Source organism: Penicillium robsamsonii (genome assembly GCF_028829455.1).
Source record: "Penicillium robsamsonii strain IBT 29466 chromosome Unknown utg000002l_segment0_segment0, whole genome shotgun sequence".
Taxonomy (NCBI): domain Eukaryota; kingdom Fungi; phylum Ascomycota; class Eurotiomycetes; order Eurotiales; family Aspergillaceae; genus Penicillium; species Penicillium robsamsonii.
The window spans coordinates 1,458,481-1,477,300 of record NW_026643220.1 but is presented as its reverse complement, the minus strand read 5'-3'; the positions used below and the strand labels follow the sequence as shown (position 1 = coordinate 1,477,300).

Sequence of the window (18,820 nt, the reverse complement as noted above, 5' to 3'; positions counted from 1 at the left end):
TATCTCAGCGCTGGTGTTTTAGTGTTGGGTTTTCATTGTTTTCTTCTTCTTCTTATTATTATTCTTGTTTCTCTATTGCATTTGCATACAAGGTTGTTATCTTGGTGTGTTTATTGTCCTTTTATACTTGCTCATCTCGCATCTGTGGTTGATTTGGCATAGTTTCTTCCATGAGGCTTGGTGATATCCCAAACCGTGGTGTTAATTGGAGTTGAGAGTCGGTTGACTAAAACTATAGCATCTAGAGGATCTTCAACGCTTCGAATTAAAACGCATGATATTTCACCATTCATTAGCCATGATCTATTTGTCCTTGATTCTGTTACTTCAGATAAACCTCCCGAGGTCATGGTCAGAAGGGTAATATTACAGTGTGTCCCTGGTTATTGTATGTTGTAGAGTGATAAACCGGCGCGTTTCTTCGCAGATCTATCCTTGAACCCATAGAATTGACCCTGTGAGATGTCCGATCATTCGAACTCCTTCACCTGGACCATGAACATCAGTTTCGTATGTCTGACCCGGCGAACCCCAGAAAAAGCTCGCCCGTTTAGCATTGTTATCCTTTCCACATCGGAGCTCCCTCTCCCGAGCACGAACTCTTTGACTTTGTTTTTGGCTCTTTCGCCTTTTTGCTTTTTGTTCTGCTTTCGTAGAATCTTTTCCCGTGAACAGGCTTGTCAACCAATCCATGGTTGCGTGAATGAACATTCTCCGAGTGTAGCTCGATACGAAGATAGGAACTCAAGATATCAGGTTGGACTAGCAGTAAGTTGTGGTTCTAGTGAACTATGTAGTATATATCTCTTGAACATACCTACGGAAGAGGTAAATCTGATAATATTCCTGCTATTTCTATATACCGTAGCCCAACAAGATCTAATCTACTTAATACAAAACGTGGAAGCTCCCGGGCTTGTGAGTATGCAGCAAAAAATACTTCAAGCACATGCCAAACCGTCAGAGCTATGAAGGATCCACTCATGAGAGCTATCGAGGCAGTGAATACCGATTTCAGAACATTCCTGACATATTTCAAACCCATTGCAACCTTTGCAATGGTAGTATGCGCGATCAGACGTCATAAAGCGGGTGCACACATCGCACGATTTACTATGTTCATTGGATGAGACTGAAGAGGACTCAACACTGAGGTCACTCTCGCAAATCTCGATATCCATTTTCTGAGCCCATTGCCGCACAAGGTTGATGATTTTGACACACCCGGACTTCATCGCCCACCAGGCCAAACTCCGCCCAAGACCGTCCTCAAAGTGGCCTGTAATATCTGTCAAGGGAAGTAGAGCTTCAACCACTTCTTCATGTCCGTTCCGGATTGCCGCGAAGAGCGCTGTCGTTTGATAGCGGTCATGCGCGTTCGGAAGAGCAGAATATAAAAGAAGCAACCGTACGATTTCGGTCCGACCTCTAGCAGCAGCGATGAAGAGAGGTGTCCGACCGCATTTATCCTGGACCTCAAGGCTAGCTTTTGAAGCCTCGAGGAATAGCTTGACCACCTCAAGATGGTCGCTTTCTGAAGCCATGTGCAGAGGTGCAAATCCTTTCTTATCTGCAAGGGTGGGTTCCGCACCATGATCGAGAAGAGTCCTCACTATCTGAGGGTATCCGTTGAGAGATGCAGAATGAAGAGGTGTTATCCCAGCATCGTTTCCAATTGTAGTATCGGCACTGTACCCAAGCAGAAGCCTGACTATATCAAGATGACCACGACTTGAAGCCATATTCACTGGCGTCCATCCGTCGCTGCTTGTGACATTAATATCAGCTCCATTCTCGAGGAGTAGTTTAACCGTATCGGAATGACTATTTTCTGAGGCCATGTATAGTGGCGTGCGATGCTGGTGATCTGTCAATTCCATGTCTGCCTTTTTCTGTAATAGCAAGTCGCAAATTTGGGTATGACCATGAGACGAGGCTCTATGTAGTGGCGTCCATCCGTCTTTAGCTCCAATATCAATCATGTCGGCGCCCTTGTCCAGCAGCAATCTGACAATCTCCAGATGGCATGAGGCGGCATATAGTGGTGACCATCCATGATCGTTCGTTGCTCTGATATCAGCACCGTGCTCAAGGAGTAGTTTGACTGACTCCAGCTGATTGTATTGTGACGCCCAAATAAGTGGTGTCCATCCGCCATGCATCGCAGCTTCGACATCTGCCCCGTGCTTGAGGAGAAACTTGAGACTAAATGTGCCTCCCCACTCTCCTGCTGCTATTGATAGTGGTGTCTGGCCATTGCAGTTCCTTGTGTTAAGGTCGGCACCGTTTTCGAGTAGTAGTTTGACCACCTCCTCCCTACGATTGTCTGCGGCCCGGGATAGCGCCGTTGCGCCGCCGTTGTCCTTCCCTTCTATGTCAACGCCCCGGCTCAGCAGTAGTTCGACCACTCCCTTGTGTCCATTCCGCGCTGCCCACACCAGCGGTGTTCGGCCAAATCCTATGTCTCTTGCCTCCATATCAGCTCCTTGGTCAAGTAGCTCCCTGACAGCTGCCTCGTTTCCATTCCGTGCTACCCGTGTCAGTAGTGTCATACCAGCGCTGACTTGTTGGATATTAACTCCTTTCTGTGCTTCGGCTGACGATGAGGCTTGTGCAAAGCTTTTATCTCTTGCCTCCATGTCAGCCCCTTTGCTGACTAGTAGCTTGACAACTGCGCTTTGTCCATTTTCTGCAGCCCATGTAACCGCTGTTCTGCCAGTACTGCTCTTTGCTTCTATATCAGCTCCCCGCTCAAGTAGGAGTTTGACCACTGCCTCGTGTCCATTTCCGGCTGCCGTGAACAACGGTGTTTGACCAGTGTGAACTTCGTGTGTATGACTCACACCGGCTAGAAGCCACACTGTCGGAACTAGATCAGAGCCATTGTCTTTTTTCTCTATATCAGCACCCTCGTCAAGGAGGAGTCTGACCACTGCCTCGTGTCCAGCCTCTGCTGCCCATGATAGGGCCGTTCGCCCGTCGTTATCGTCTTCATCTATAACGGCTCTTTTGTCAAGTTGCGCCCTAGTAATTGCCTTGTCGCCATCCCCATCCTGTGAGTTGGTAATGACGCGTTGTTCAATCAATAGTTTCACAAGCTCCTTTGCTCCAAAGTAAGCTGCCATGTGTAGGCCTGTCACTCCTTTGGGGGCGGGTGCAAGGGGTCGAAAGCCGTTCCGCTTTCTAGCCCGCAGTGATACCTGATTTGACGCATCAAACTTCATTTTACATGCGATGAAGTCCATGACTTTTGGGTGTACAGCCGACGCCTCGCGAGCATGGTGACCCCAATTGTTTGCGGAATAGTCAAAGAGCTTATGAACTTGCAGTCTCTCATTAAGCTCGTCGGAGTTTTGACAAGGCCCTTTCTCGAATGAATGAAACAGAAGATAAGTGACACAAGTCTTTGTAATCTCATCCTCTGCATCTGTAAACCAATGTTTCCATGTTCGGTCGAAATATTCTTGCGTCGTGTAGTGTACGAGTCGTATAATGTTGCTCTCTTCGTCAACTGTCACCAAACCAGTACAGACGGAGAGTATGTCGGTGATTTGTGAAATGTTCTCTTCGTCGAGTTCGGGTGTTCCCAATTCTACCGCTAACGCGTGCTGAAGCTCTGTGATAGAAAGCTGCCTCTTTGCACGGGTAATCCATGAGAGAGTCTGCTCTGCTAATTCCCGAGAAGAAGGCACTTGGCCATTGATCCTTTTCATGGCCACATCGTATGCATGGTCGTATGCATTTGATCCCTTCGGAAGTTTCTGTAGAGCAATTCGAATTGCCTTGGTTGATTTGATTCCAATTAAAGAGTCCAGGTGAAGCCTAGCAAGTAAGAACCTTCATAACAAATAGAATATTAGTATAACCTACTGACCAAGGAATCAGATCCACTTACATTCCCTCCACTGCTTTTATAATCTCGCCCTTGATCTCAATTTGCAAATTTGGATTTTCTTGGACAAACCCTGGAAGGCGAGTAATATGATCGTCGAGATAAACGCTGATATCGTCTTGTGATGCTGATATGCCCTGTGTAAGACATCCCTTGAACCTCTCTTCAATCACTGGGATAGGTCTTGATGTAGCAAAGAAATTGATTCCTGTTGCGCCTTGCAGCTTGAACATTTCGGACAGAAATATTGACACGCGTCCATCGGATGCTTGACCTTCATCTAGCGCGTCTATGATGACGAAGACTCTTGAGAACAAAGCCACCACAGACAATAAGGCATTGGAGATTTCATCGAATGAAGGTCTTGTGCCTCTCTTCATATTTCGGGTGTAAAGATTGCGAATATTATCTGGTATGGAAGGCCGGCCCTGGACTAATTGCATGACTAGACTTGCGAGGAGGTCGTTGATATTTTGCTCATCTTGTCGGTTGAAGTTGCAGTATACATACGCAATTCCAACAGTCTGGTCATCAAAAAAGCTTCTGTAGAGGTCGTCGACAACAATTGCGGTCATGATTGTTTTTCCTGCTCCAGGAATACCTGGGCAGAATAACGTCTGTTGACGAACGCTTCGCCAGTTCTTATACGGAGCCGATTCTAAAAACCACTGGCAAGTTCCTCGTTGTCGCATTTTCAGGATGTCACTCTGTTGATGACCGTAGTTGACTGCCGAAAGCCAATTGAGCACCCTAATGTCTTCCTTTTTATCCAATTTGAGACTCATTTTTTGGACCTGGGCCTCGGTTCTCCGGGTAGTTTCGCCAACTTAGGGCTTTATTAGGAATCGCGTATGATAATAAAGTGGCCAAAAACTAACCTTGGCTTAGAATATCCTTCAAGGGGCGCTCCCCGGCGACATCACTCGACTGTACATACTCTAGAAGTTGCTTCGCACATGCTGCTGCCACAGCTGCAGCATATTCCTGCCAAATCTTGTTCTTTTGTGAGTCGGCATAATCACATATTCCCCGGATGACAAGGCAGGGGAAGTCATTCATCAACCCTGCTGCTTCCATTTCAACACACAGCACATTTCCTCCGAGGCTCTCATCGACACTGTCACGAAATTTCGCATCTTTGATGACTTGGTTACCGGATGCAATCAAGCCATAATGCACGCCAATAACTTCCTGCTTCCTTGGAGTCACGTTCAACTGAACCAATTCGCCACCACGATCCGGGGGGGCTAATATGTGCCGGCCCAGGAGGTAGCCAAGAAGGGCCAATATCATATCCCAAATGACAGAAAAGGTAAATCGCGACCTGTTTCGTGTGCTATGAGAATTGGCTGGAGAAATACAGGTGCCCTCTGATGACGGCGGTCCGCTGTACTCGGGCACTAGGTTCGGCCATCTTTTCCCCATGTCCTCTAGATACCGAGGTAGATTATTTCCAGTGAGCCTGCTCCTAGTCTCCATTTTGGTCAAAGCCGTCAACAGTGCGCTTGGGGGGCTATTTAGACCACCGGTACGCCTGAACTTCCCACCCTGCTCTGCCTTACCCAGATCCCATTGAACGACCCCTTGATATTGGTCCACAGGAGCGCTGATAACGACATCCCCGAGTTTGACTTTGGGAGGGATACCGCCACCAATGCCTACCATCAGACCGACCCTGATGGATGGGAAAGTGCGCGCCATTTGGGTCGCGAAGGCTGCCGCTGAGTTGGTACCTATCCTTCCTTTAGGAAGACAGGCTATGACAATGTTGTGCTTGCCGATAGACCCAAGTGTGTATGTATTGGGGTCATCGGACGGCTTAGGGAGATCAGGATGTATCTCATCTAGCATAGCCGTCGCGGCAGTCTGCTCTTTAGACAACGCGCAGATCCATCCGACAGTGTAGTCGCTACACATCACCTCGGTCGAGCGATGCTGAGGGTCCTCCGTTTTATTTTTCATCCCGCGAGACATGGGCATCTCAGTGGATTCTCCGTCGTCCCCGATCAGTCCAACTCTCTCAGACATGTTGCTATCACGCTGGACTGTGCAGGTATGAGCAAGATAGTACGCGGTGTGCCGAAGGAAGTCGATGGATGATCGGAACGAAGAGGGACTCGTGGATTTAGTCTTGGAAAATTGGTCCAACTAGATCATTGGAGGTAATAACACAAAATAGCCCAAACTCTGGGGGAAAGACAGAATGAATCCCCACCAGGTAATCGTGCCAAGCGGCTAACGGGGTAAAGCTGTATTAGGCGCTTGGCACGATTATTATCAGCCGCACGCACAACTTCACGGAACTTCTCAGAATATATTAATCTAACCATATTCCTTCTCTTAAAATTGAAACGGACCAAGACCCCTTTGAAGGCCTTTGAACGAAGACTAAAGCTCAGTAGATGTCTCGCCAAAACGCAGGTCGGATTTCGACCTTGGACTCCAACCCCGCCAGTCTAAACGGTAATATATACAATATCACCTGAGTTCATACGAGTCACATCTCATATCACATCTGTAATTGCGTAATATGTTGGCTCATGGGGCCCCAAAAAGGCAATATGGCGAGGTCAGTGGAACTTACTAATCACGTTGGCCCTGAGCCACTCAGTCTATGCCCAAACTAGATTTAACGTAGCCGTACCATGAAACCCTTATAAGCATGAGGTTATTTCTCTATTACGAATAGCTTTATGAACTCAATATATGCTCTACTCCAAAACATCTATAATATCTAAATCGCTCGTAGAGAAAGTCTAGATCTCAAGTTGCCGCAAAGTCCCACGCTAACTCCAGGGGGCTGACATTTGGGAATAATGTGGAATCAGTACGTTGTACAAAGTAGGTCGGAACCAAGGTTGAAATGTGGCGGCGCGGGTAATGGCCCCATAGTAAACTCTAATTCTGACACGGTTACGGCAGTTTTTAGAGGCCACCGTGGGATTTTGACTGAAAATACATCTTTAATACAATAGATGTTAATAAAAACTTGACTATGAAGGCTATGATGTATAAAGGTGTAGATCTTACTATATAATAGAGAGAACAGGACCGGCAAAAGAAGATGCAAATCATTTGGCTTGGCGCGATGGCTTCTGATGCCGTACACGATAAGGCTTGACATCTCTTGGGCTTTATAGTTTCAGAAGAAACCGAACGTACCGGACGGATTTAGGACTGATAAACTCAAGTGGTACTGATACATCGAAATTAAGCACATAATCAGGATAAGGAATTGCTTTTGAAGCATGTAAAAGTATGTAGTACCAAGATATTACCAATCACTAACTCGAACAAACTTCGAATACAGTCAAAACTAGATACATAATGCAAAATAGTCACAGAAAAGCCATAATTATAGGTGTGTTTGCAGCCCATGTTTACTACGAGTATTCTCACGGTTCAACACATGTTTATAATGCATTAGATATTTGTGACTTCTGGTATTAACACAAGTTCGCATCATCCATATAATTATGAAAGATGAACCGCTATCGATCGAAGAACCATGGTATAACTTTCCAGCACTGGATGCGATTATGAACCAAGTCGTTGGCGAATTCATTGTGGTCGATCATGGGAGGTTTTCCATGCAATGATATGATAAGCCATGACCGAGCCTGCGGATGGCCATGGAAGCATATCAATATAGCAAAAATGTGAGATTGCGAGCTGCTCCTAGGCTAATGAAGGACTCAAAGCCACCCCAGAAAATGTGCCGCTCGGGGAAGAAGATCTGGCATTGGGGTTCATGATCTCCGCAAGAGGAAGTGATAAAAGGCGCACATTGGTTACGCAGGTAGACGCAAACGTCAGCCACGGGGTGATAGGGGAGGTAAGATAGAGGGGCAGATTCATACTGCAGCGCGACAAAGGAGGTCGAGTCGGGGAGCGAGAAATTCCCAAAGTATGATCGGCTGGTCCCCCTCCGGTATCCAGACCACCCAGAGTTTCACCGAGGCTGGGCAGGTGTTGTCCCTAGGCCCCGGGGGGTGACGACCCCTAACCCCGTTAAATTGCGGGCTCTTGCCTGCGAAAACCCAATTTTGCATCAAAGCCACTTGGCAGCATGGAACGGATGTTAAATTAGAGTAATATGCTGTAGAGCCTCAATTCCTATGAATTAGAGCGCCTATTCAATTTAGCATACAAAAACACCAGAGGATAAGCGAACTGTGTAGATAAAAATTAAATACCTCAAATTCTATGTATCATTTGCAGACATTAAGCTATAGCACCAAATTATTAATCATGCTTCCTTCTGTAATACAAGCACCCCCCAAATACCAACGAGACATATCTCATTAAAACGAACTTTTTTCGTCAGCTGCTCTAGTGACTGCGACAGCACCCTTCTCCGCGTAAGTGGGATCAACAGCATCAGTGTATCCGTCACTCCCAGCGACATCATCATCCTCCACAAATTCCTTGGGCTCCATCCATCCAGATGCATCTTTCATATCAGGGGGAGGGAATACCAAACAGGACAAATAATAAACGCCAAATCCGATGATCAGGCCGGTGGGGTAAGCGATATAGTAGAATCGCTGGATACCCAGAGGGGCCTTGACACCCATCTGGAAAAGGAAGCCGTAGAAGTTCGGCGCAATAGCAATAGCGTAGGCCAGGAAAGCGCGTGGGTTGAATCCGCGGAAGTATCGGTACGGACTTGGTTTTGAGACGTAGAGGGCTGGGATGTTGAGTAGACCTCGGCGGACTATGTAGTAGTCGCAGATGAGAATGCCGGTGATAGCCGATAGGAATATTTGGTAGGAGGAGAGGAAGGTGATAAAGATTGAGGCGGATGCGAGGAGATACCAGGGGCAGATGGCGTAGGAGAGGACTGGTAGGTTTGTTAGTTTGGGGTTCTGGCAAGAGGGATTGTTTATGTTTCTTCTTTTACCAGCACAGATGAAGAATCCTCGTTTGACTGAAATGTATCTTGGTAGTAGAGCTGCAATATCATTGCCCGCACTTATCATTGTTAGTGTTTGACGTAGAAATGTGCGAGAAAGGGATTCTTACGGGATAGAGTTCTCGAAAATGGCAGAGAAGACAGTCGAATAAACGAATGCCAGAGAAATAAAGGCACAGGCTGCGCGGTTGCCAGAGGTATACCGCTCTCCTTCCATCAATTTATCCAAGAAGTTCAGCGGGCTCCAGATGAGCTAGAAAATTCCGTCAGTCCAAAGTCTTACACGGGGCTTTTGATATAACAAACCTCTCCAAAGATTTCTTTGCTAGCCGATGCGATGAGATTGCCCAGAATAGCAACTAGGAAATTCGAAAGTGGGAAGCTGATAAACTGGCCGATGAGGACGTCGTTAGGCTTTGTAGCATATCGTTGGAGATCGGACGCGTTGGAGATAAAAGTTCCGCAACTTGCGAGTCCCAAGAAGAAGAATTTGAAAATGAGATAACTCTTCTCGGCACCCTTGATCTCCGAGGGCGCATTGATTGACTTCAGAGAGCCACCGGCGAGAGACACAGTCCATCCCAACATAGCAAAGGCTGCGCCAAAGTAGACAACAACTTTGGCATAGACCAGGGACTTCATCTTTGGTACGGGCACCACTAAGAATGCACAATTAATAAACCTATCGACGGTGGTTAACAATAGACCAAGTATTGAGATTACTAGTCACGGTACCAATAGACGAAGAAGCACATCATTTGTGCTGAAGTCAAAGCCGACTTAGGCCCCATCTTATCGGGGATGTTTTCAATAGAAGGGAATATAGCATGGAGAAAGACACTAGAATCGAACGTCAATAACTACACCTTCGCGCTTCCCTCATTGGGATAAACAACAAAATAAGATATGAACTCACTATAAACATTGCCCTCCCTGAACGGAGTTGACGCCGTTCCATACGATTGACATGGCCGCACGATTAAACGTCGGCCACAGTGCTCCCCAGTGCCCAAAGCTAGCGCGACAAAGAACAGGGAATGGAATGCGGTACATAGCACCACCACGCCCGTTCACGGCCATCAAGGCACCGGCAAGAATTTGGCCGCCGAAGGAGCATCCGATGGCTTCCCACATGGTCAGTCCCATGGACATTCCGGTGGAAGCTGTGTACAGATTGCTGACGTTGGCAGTCGCAGAGAACCAGAACATGATATAGGTAAGTTGGGTCCATGTTCGATCCTTTACTGGCGTTGGTCGGATAGAGTCATTGTCAAGCATATCCACTGGACGAGGAACGCCATCTCGTTCAGTTCTTTTCACTATTAAGAGCTCATCGAGCCGTGTTAGTTTGGACATGATTGAGGTGGATTTGGTTAGTGGGGTGGGGTGTGGAGAAAAAAGAGTAAGATGGTGATGGTGGAATTCGAGTGCTGATCTTAGTGGCACTCTGAAACTTGGATAAAGGGGGTAGAGAAGTACGAGGATAGATGGTTTTTAGGGTTATTTAGCCCAATGGACCTGATAAGCAGTCGACTCCCAATTGCTGGTAGCCTACAAAACACAACCATCCAAAGAGGCACCGACGATGCTATCTCCGAGAATGAAAAGCGAATATCACAAATGTAACGGTTTATCTTGGCTTATCATTTCAGCCACGCATGTGGGCGTAGATAGCCCGGCGATTGCCGTCCATGCTTCTCCGACGGTCACCGGTGGACCTGACTTGACAATCTTACGAACATATTGCGGGGGACGAACGATGGATAAATTCACGAGCATTCTCGACTTGGTATTGGTCATAAATCGAAATAGTCATGGCAACCCTGCTCGAATACACTCAAGTCGAACTTTTGACGCTCAACGGGCCAGAATTCCGCCGGGTGTCAACTGCTCCTCCGCGCCTACCCACCGATGACGAGATTCCAATCATAGATCTCGCCTCTATCGACAAGGATCTGGAAGCGAGAAAGATCATAGCGTCCAAAGTCAGGGTGGCGGCCGAGAACACGGGTTTCTTCTATATCCAAAATCATGGTATCTCAGAAGAGCTCATTCAGAATGCCCTATCCCAGGCGAAAGCTTTCTTCGATCAGCCGATCGAAAAGAAGCAGCTAGCCTCCAGAAAGACTCAAAAATATGCAGATGGATGGCATGGGCTGGGAAGCAGCCAAATTAACAAAACCGAAACAAGGGGTAAATACTCCCCTCACCCCCACCAGGACAGGTATATCCTTATCATATCACAAATGACTGACGAAGAACGTTCTCAGATCGCAAAGAGACATTTTCGCTGCGCTACAATCCCAGTAACGACCCAACTGTCTCCGACCCAGACACTCTGACCGGCGATGACTTTCCATGGGAAACAACAGGCCATCTCCCTGGGTTCCAGGAAAAGACTATCGAATTCTTCCAGAGCCGCCTGACGCTTGCGCGCAAGATTATCCGTATCTTTGCTCTCTCTCTAGGCATGCCGGAAGATTACTTTGACGAGGTCATCACAAACCCCGGTGCAGACGGGCTTTATGTACACTACCCCGCTGCACCAGTCGAGACACTCGAGAACAACGGGGACGTTGATGTCGGCATCGGCTCACATACCGATATTCAGTGCGTGACTATTTTGTGGCAGGATATGTCTGGTGGCTTGCAGGTCCTATCTGGCAGTGATGAATGGCTCGATGCTCGGCCTATCCCTGGAACGATGGTGGTTAATATTGGTGATTTACTGCAGCGTCTTTCAAATAATAGGTTCAAGTCCACGGTGCATAGGGTTTATAATCGTCAACCTACCTCCAGGTATTCGATGCCTTTCTTCCTGGGCTTCAATCCGGATTCGGTTTGTCAAGTTGTGCCTTCATGTATTGATGAGGCCCATCCTGCGCTTTATGGACCTGTCTCTTGTGGAAAGGTAGTACTACCCACACCCCCATCTATACTTCGATATTGGACGTACCTAACTTGCACATCTAGTGGCATCGAAACCGACTTGAACTCGCCCACGGAAAGCCCATTTCTCCTTGAACATAAGACTCACCCAGAGAGATATGTATTCCACTTTAATTTAACGTCAAATAATACACGCAATTTATATAGATTTCAAAATTGTTGCATAGACCCATTCATCCCGTCCCAGTCAGAAGCAGGCATCGAGTCAATAAACCGAAACGGAGCCCAGTCTGCGACCGACCCTGGATATGAATAAAAGGTGTCCTCGGGAACTACTGCCGCCTTCGAATCCAAAAGGTCTTTTGCCTTCTTCTGCACAACATTTGTTGCCCAACTAAACACCCCTTCAATACTCCTGGGAATTCTAGCCTGCGTCCGAACATCCTCCATCAACGTGTATGTTGCGTGCACATCCGATATACTAGAGCAGTACTCTGCTAGCGTGACACCCGCGTATGCGGTAAGCAGGTAGTCGTATGTTGGTCTAACAAACGCAGTATCGGCGGTAGTAAGGACAAGAATCTCTCTCAGTACCAGCTGAGCATGACGAATGACCGTTTCGGTCAGCTCATTGATACGATCGTTGCGCATCAGTGAGTCGGGAGACATGACCTGATTTTGCTTTGCCAATTCCCATCGAGATAAAATGAGAGATGCGCAAGAGTGCGCCCACCTCAATATGTTGTTCCCTTCTGTGTTTGGAAGTCAGTATAGAAATAACCCCACCGGACGATTAAATTAACATGCTCACCTCCAAGATATTTGCGTCCCCATCCGTTGACCATCTCCCAAGCCTCTGGCACGGAACTGACAGTGTGATAGATGGCTTCGTACAGGTGAATATAGAGTTTGAGCTCTGCTGCAATGATTTGGTCGAACGTTTCAAACCCGGGGTACTTGACAATCTCCGTCCACTGATGAAGACGCTCGCATGGAACCACTGATGGCCGACCGGTGCCAATTGCATATCTTGAACCCTAGTCAGCTTTACAGCTCGCTTATCACTGTAATCTTGAAGAATACGTACTTCAGATGTACCAGCGACGCCTGAATCCACATCCTGCACATGTTCCGACTTGTCTCGTCGTACAAGCCCACGAGAGACACAAGCTCAGATAGAGGAAAACTGAGCATGCAGTGGGTGATAGTCGTACTGCTCATCAGCCAGCTATCGATATACCTACCACCCGGCACGAGAGGCCCAAAACTCCAGGCACTGAAGATAAGCATGGCGTGTATGGTGGAAATATCAATGGGTGTATCTAGAGTCTTCATGCCTAAGTGGGTCTTGACCAATGAATGAAGGGTTACGTGCAAGTTGGTGCGGTTAAGACCAGCCGTTGCTCGAATGCCTGCTAGAAGACACATAGCAAAGAGCAGAGGATGATTCTGCTTCAGGTCCGTCAGGGTTTCGTGCGGAAATGGGTACCATGACGTTATCTGCTCGAAACCGTGCTGGAAAACACTGGCGAAGTTGTCCGAGTCCAAGCCCATCTCGGTCATATTTCCCCGAAGCGAATCGTTCTCCCCGGTCGTTACGGGCTCGGTGATTAGACTTCCCACGTGGCGGACCACTGTGATTGGTGCTGGTTGGATGTCGGTGGTTGCCGATATATCTGTCCCTGATGGCACGTGCATGGTGGCTTGACTATTGATATCTTTCCTCGGGTTTAAATTACTGCTCGTTCCGCGCATCTCATTGGCAGGATCTCTTGTCATTGACCGGTCATTGCCGAGGTGAGATTTCAGTAGTTCTTTCATCTCAGATAGTGAGGATTCGATAGCGTCAAGCCTGGTACTAATCAGTCAGTGACTGGAGCCTCGGTCTATACCAATAGTATTAGAAATACCTGGTTGCACAATTGCACCCAAGAGGCTGGGCGGAAAGCCTCTCTGGTCTACCAATAGACCCTGAATCTGGACTAGAGATAACAGAAGTGGATGGAAGAGAGCATTCAAGCCTATTTGGTGTCCGATCAACCCCGAACAGTCCTCAATAAATGATAGGGTTCTATTGGGCCACCTACCTTAGAGAGATACACCGAGCACATTGCCTCGAACCCGGAAGAACCTCGCATCGTGTCTTCAAGCGCCGACACGGCTGGCAGGACAAAATCCGTCTTTTGGTCGGCATTTCATGAAGTGGAATGTCCCATGGGGTCATAAGATATTATGAAGTTAACCTGAAACTCGATGTTCTCCGCTGCTTATCTGGGGTTAACAAGACGCTAAGACGTCTTGGGCTTAGTTAGCCAGGTCCCGAGGTCCAGTGGCAGTTTAGGGTTATCAAGCCGATAAGAGTTGACATTTGATAGCTCAATGGGTTACATATGGAATGTTTGGATGACTCCTTCGATTTGTATAATACACGCCAGTAAACATTGGGTTTCCTTCTTGAAAAGTTCAGGGACTTGGCTTGGAATCAACACCCTGAAATGAACATCTAGAAAAATCATGCGGCCCCTCCTGGGCCAAGATTCTTTCCCTTGACACTCTTCCACTCCATACCCAAAGCGCCGATAATGCTGATCGAGGCTATAGCTGCGCCGACAAGGAAGGTCTGGGTAAGGGCGTCATTGTAAGCAACGAGGACCCCGGGCAGGCTAGCCTTGTTGACAACGCTGTGGAGGCCAGTGGCGCCCGTATTGAGAATCACAGCCGGGTCCAGGTTGGGCATGTCCCTGGCGAGATACTGAACAAGTTTGTTTCTGAAAACGTTGTTTCCAATAGAAACGAAGAGCGCACCACCAAGCGTCTGGGCGAAGACGATGATAGCTGTGCCGGTGGGTATATCAGCAAGATCAAGGACAACCTGGACAGCGATCATAGATTGCTGCATACCTGCACCGACGCCGACGCCGGCAACTATCTGATAGCCGATCCAAACAGCTTTGGATGTGTCCACGTGGAACATGCTCATGAGACCGTAGCCGATGGTGAGAAGGACTGTACCGAAAATCATAAAGGGGGTGTAGTAACCGACGAGGGTGATGATGATTCCCGATACGATGGAAGTAAGCACAACAGAAATCAGCATTGGTAGATTCATGATACCCGAGCTGACGGGACTGGCGTTTTTCACGGCTTGGAACCAGATGGGTAAGAAGTAGACAGAGGACAGGAAGGCAGCGCCGATGCAAAAACTGTAAAGGGCAGCGAAGCAAATAGTGCGGCGGAAGAAAATGCGTGGTGGTACTGTAGCATTGTCTTGCTGTACGTACTGGACAAATAAAAAGAGCAAAACGAGGACAGCAAAAAAGCAAAACAGCAGAATGATGCGCCAGTTATTCCAGGCATAGATGGTACCACCCCACTGCAGAGCTAGCAACAAGCAAATAATGGCAGGGAGAAAAAGAGTTGTACCCATAGGGTCAAACTTCTTAATGCGCTCCATCCACGTCGTTTCTTTGGTATGCTGGTTCGGAGCAGGGAAAAAGAATGCAATCACCAAGACAGTGACAGCCCCGATAGGAAGATTGATGTAAAAGCACCACCGCCATGTCACCTTGTCGGTGAAAACTCCACCGAGCAGAGGCCCAGCCACGGATGAAATACCGAACATGCCACCGATAAGGCCGGTGTATAATGGGCGCATCTCCAGGGCCACTGAGTGAGCGATCATGATGAGAGAGCCTGAGAAAATACCCGCAGACCCAATGCCAGCAACAGCACGGCCCATAATCAGCGTCAGACTGCTGTTGGCCACGCCGCAGATCAGGCTGCCCAGCTCGAATAAGCCAATAGCGACGAGATAGGTCCATTTGACATTGAAGCAAGTGTAAAACTTTCCGAAGAGCAGCTGAAGTGAGGCTGAGGTAAGAAGGTAGGCTTGAAAAGAAAAGAAAAAATATCAATATCAGTTCACATCCACCGTTTAAGTAGCCTTTGACGTACCGCTTCCGTACCACCCAACATCATCGAGACTGTGGAATTGGCTCGTGATTTTTGGAATCGCCGTGGCGATGATGCTGTTATCTATAGGGCAAGAGGATATCTGTCAGTCGGGCCCTATAATCAAATTTAGAAGATAAGAAAAGAATGTAAACGTACCAAGAGCGACTAGAAACACACCCAAGCATAATGCCAGTGTAATCAACGCTAGTTTGGGGCCCGTTGGATGCTCGGCTCCCTCATTTGTGGTCGGTTCGACTGGTGGATGTTCGGCGTTGAGCTCAGCCGCTGCAGGTTGGAGTTTTTTTTCTTGCTTAGTGGAGATATCGCCAGTCAACGTCTTCTCTCCCTCCTGTTCAGAGAGATTAATGTGACTGGAGTTGGCTGTGGACTCCATTTTTGCTGAATTTTTACACTGAATGGCAACCCAGTAGAAATGTATCAGACGAGAGGTAGGGGGAAAAAAAGCCAAACAGCATGTGTCGGTTTGATGAAGTGTTGAAAGAGAAAGAGAGGGGGAGGGCAAACTCGAGGGTTTGACGCACGGTCAGGGTTGGGAAATGCACATCGTCCTCGGGGACATACGCCACGGCACCACGGTAGTGCTTCCTGACTTCATCCGGGCTGAGACCAGAGTAATCGATTGAGCCCGTGACCCCCACCCGTGATAGTTCGGAGAAAGGTCGAGCAGCCGGCACTAGGACGGCCTAGAATACTATATTTCGATTAGGCTAAATTCGGTAAGGGTTGGTCCGTGTTGGGTTCCTACTTACAGCATGATCTCCCCGCTCTGCACAACGCCAGAAAAGTCCCTGATCAGCGGACGCCCATGTTCGGGCTTCTTCTTTGCGATTCATGGCTAGATGGTCCACTCGTAGATATCCTATAGGGTGAGAGACAGTTATATATACGGTGTATACATGAAAATCCGAAGTGTATGTGCCAACTATTCCTTTAATATATGCATAGATATATAGTCTTCCATTTTCTCTATCACTGTATATCACCTCTCTTGGAATACTTTCCTGGTGCTTATCTGCGAGCTGTCTGCGAGTTGTCTGTTGGTTGTCTGTTATAAATGTAATTACAAAGTGCGAGTTGATTCATATAGATCGGTATCATCACCGGCAGACATGCGCTAAGCCCAACTTTGTTTACTGGGTCGCCAAGATCTCAGATCTGGACGCTAATTAGGGGAAATTGATATGTATGTATTGCTATGTATATCGTTTTGATATCTTCCACTTCTTGTAATTAATGTACTTGGTAGCAGCCTTGCTAACGGCTTCGATCCCAAAGTCGCACCGTGTATATTTGCGGTCGGGTCGGACAAAGCAAGTTGACCCTTTTGAACTTGTAATTCAAAATCCGATTTGTTGTAGACCACTGTTGAGACCTCAGAAGTTTTCCAATTTGGACTTACTCAATCGCTAATGAAATGCTCTCGCGAGATCCTAACTTATCAAGTACAATGCCGATTTGTTTATATATTCAGGTATGATATATACGATGGTTTTGACATCTCTTAATACCATGAGATTCCAAACCTTGGCCAGCTTGGGTTTGTCCTAGACCTTGAGACAACGCTAAAGTGCATCATTTTGATCATACAATATCCCAATCGAGATCCTGGGAAGCATGGTGCTAAGTATTCACCAGACATCGGAAGTTTAACAGTAAAAGCGGGCCGATCCTATGAAAGAAATGCAAGGCATGGAGGCTTCATCTTACATAGTTGATCTCTGGTCTTGGTATTCGAGATGAAACGAGGTAGTTAATCTTCGATTGTTGTGATTATATATGATCGCATAATTAGACTCGCCGTGCCGGAAAATAACAAGAATACCCTGGCTCGGGATGCAGAAACAAATAATCTATTTGACTTCGGTCATATATTTCGAAGTATCTTTTGAGCCTCGGTGTTATATTTGCTTGTGTTATATTAAAAGCTTGTTACCCAGATATCCATGTCTTGGGTACAATGTCTTCCCGAATCTTGGAAAGGGATGATGAATATTATAGCTCCATATCTAGGATCGCCAACATTTCTTTTTGTAATATAGAATAATAGTAGAGTTGCTCTTGCCTAACGATATATCCCTTTAATGTGGGGGTTCCAAGCAATCTTGTTCCCGTTCCCTAGTAATTGGAGCTCTACACTTGTTATGGCTCACATCCAACGTCGTCAGAACAAAAACTCCAATGACATATTGAAAACCGGACTTAGACATGCATAAATCCCGTGACCTTCCCAAACAGAATAACCGGATTGGGGAAGGAAATCTTGGCCCAGACTGACTGTCAATCGACGTAACAAGTGGCATACTCATGACGTCAAAACTAACTCCCGGCAGAAACCAAGTATGATGCATTTTAGAGCTACTTAAACAACTTATTCTGCATTAATCCGGGGAAATCCATTAAATATTTCAATTCCAATTACATCTATCGGAATCCTCTACCACACACTTCTACCACACATCAATCATGTTCTCCATGTCCGCAGCACGATTCGCTCCTCTCCTGAGAACCCGGGTGGCTACACAGACCGCACCTAGCTTCCAGGCAATCCGCTCCATCTCAGCTACCGCCCCATGCCACAAGGGACCCATCGATGCGACAAAGGAGACATTGAAGAAGGCCGATCGGACCGTTGCCGATGCAGCAGTCAAGGGCATCAATACAGGGGGTATGTGTTCATCGATCACATAGATCTACGTAACTTCATTCAATGTGCAGAGACTGATGCTAACCCGACTTTGCCAACAGAGAAAGCCGCCGAGAAGATTAAGGATGTCGTAGGCTCCGGGGCCAAGCAAGCAAAGGCAAAGTCAGGAGAGGTGAAGGGCGAGGCGGCCGAGTATGCAGGCAAGGGCAAGGGCAAGGCAGAGGAAGTACTGGGCGAAGCTAAGGGCGAGGCGTCTGAGTATGCAGGCAAGGGCAAGGGCAAGGTAGAAGAAGCCAAGGGCAAGGCAGAAGAAGCACTAAACAAAGCCAATGAGAAGACGAAGTACTAGGCGATGGGCCAGGCTGAACGGGAAGGTCAAGGCGACCAAGCGCGGCGTTGATTAAACCCTTCGATCTTGTCTGCCTGCAGAGACCGCATTAAGCTTGCATCACTTGTGATCCCAATTGTAATATTATTTTCATATGCCGTTCATCAAATTTGTAGT

The 18,820-nt window shown here is 47.3% G+C and overlaps 7 protein-coding genes across 7 annotated transcripts; 2 read left to right on the top strand and 5 right to left on the bottom strand.

The window, feature by feature from the left end:
- Positions 1 to 941: 941 nt before the first annotated feature.
- Positions 942 to 5,920, bottom strand: N7447_003822 (uncharacterized protein; the record flags this gene model as incomplete). Its single annotated transcript, XM_057228097.1, has 3 exons — positions 942 to 3,837; positions 3,896 to 4,718; positions 4,771 to 5,920. 3 exons carry the CDS (start codon positions 5,918 to 5,920, stop codon positions 942 to 944), a joined length of 4,869 nt encoding a protein of 1,622 aa, XP_057087438.1.
- Positions 5,921 to 8,196: 2,276 nt separating this feature from the next.
- On the bottom strand, positions 8,197 to 10,163 carry N7447_003821 (nucleobase cation symporter-1 family protein; the record flags this gene model as incomplete). Its single annotated transcript, XM_057228096.1, has 6 exons — positions 8,197 to 8,735; positions 8,796 to 8,866; positions 8,918 to 9,060; positions 9,114 to 9,489; positions 9,543 to 9,647; positions 9,724 to 10,163. The coding sequence occupies 6 exons, from the start codon at positions 10,161 to 10,163 to the stop codon at positions 8,197 to 8,199; spliced, it is 1,674 nt and encodes a 557-aa protein (XP_057087437.1).
- Positions 10,164 to 10,621: 458 nt separating this feature from the next.
- Positions 10,622 to 11,831, top strand: N7447_003820 (isopenicillin N synthase family dioxygenase; the record flags this gene model as incomplete). The annotated part of the gene is made up of 3 exons (XM_057228095.1): positions 10,622 to 11,000; positions 11,078 to 11,718; positions 11,781 to 11,831. 3 exons carry the CDS (start codon positions 10,622 to 10,624, stop codon positions 11,829 to 11,831), a joined length of 1,071 nt encoding a protein of 356 aa, XP_057087436.1.
- A 75-nt stretch (positions 11,832 to 11,906) lies between these two features.
- N7447_003819 (transcriptional regulator family TF) lies at positions 11,907 to 13,547 on the bottom strand (the record flags this gene model as incomplete). Its single annotated transcript, XM_057228094.1, has 3 exons — positions 11,907 to 12,448; positions 12,508 to 12,725; positions 12,784 to 13,547. Coding segments are annotated over 3 exons (1,524 nt in total), but the record flags the coding sequence as incomplete, so codon positions are not given.
- A 661-nt stretch (positions 13,548 to 14,208) lies between these two features.
- N7447_003818 (MDR family MFS transporter) lies at positions 14,209 to 16,044 on the bottom strand (the record flags this gene model as incomplete). The annotated part of the gene is made up of 3 exons (XM_057228093.1): positions 14,209 to 15,584; positions 15,651 to 15,731; positions 15,828 to 16,044. The coding sequence occupies 3 exons, from the start codon at positions 16,042 to 16,044 to the stop codon at positions 14,209 to 14,211; spliced, it is 1,674 nt and encodes a 557-aa protein (XP_057087434.1).
- Positions 16,045 to 16,057: 13 nt separating this feature from the next.
- Positions 16,058 to 16,504, bottom strand: N7447_003817 (uncharacterized protein; the record flags this gene model as incomplete). The annotated part of the gene is made up of 2 exons (XM_057228092.1): positions 16,058 to 16,354; positions 16,421 to 16,504. 2 exons carry the CDS (start codon positions 16,502 to 16,504, stop codon positions 16,058 to 16,060), a joined length of 381 nt encoding a protein of 126 aa, XP_057087433.1.
- A 1,630-nt stretch (positions 16,505 to 18,134) lies between these two features.
- On the top strand, positions 18,135 to 18,664 carry N7447_003816 (uncharacterized protein; the record flags this gene model as incomplete). The annotated part of the gene is made up of 2 exons (XM_057228091.1): positions 18,135 to 18,336; positions 18,417 to 18,664. The coding sequence occupies 2 exons, from the start codon at positions 18,135 to 18,137 to the stop codon at positions 18,662 to 18,664; spliced, it is 450 nt and encodes a 149-aa protein (XP_057087432.1).
- Between the last annotated feature and the right edge of the window lie 156 nt (positions 18,665 to 18,820).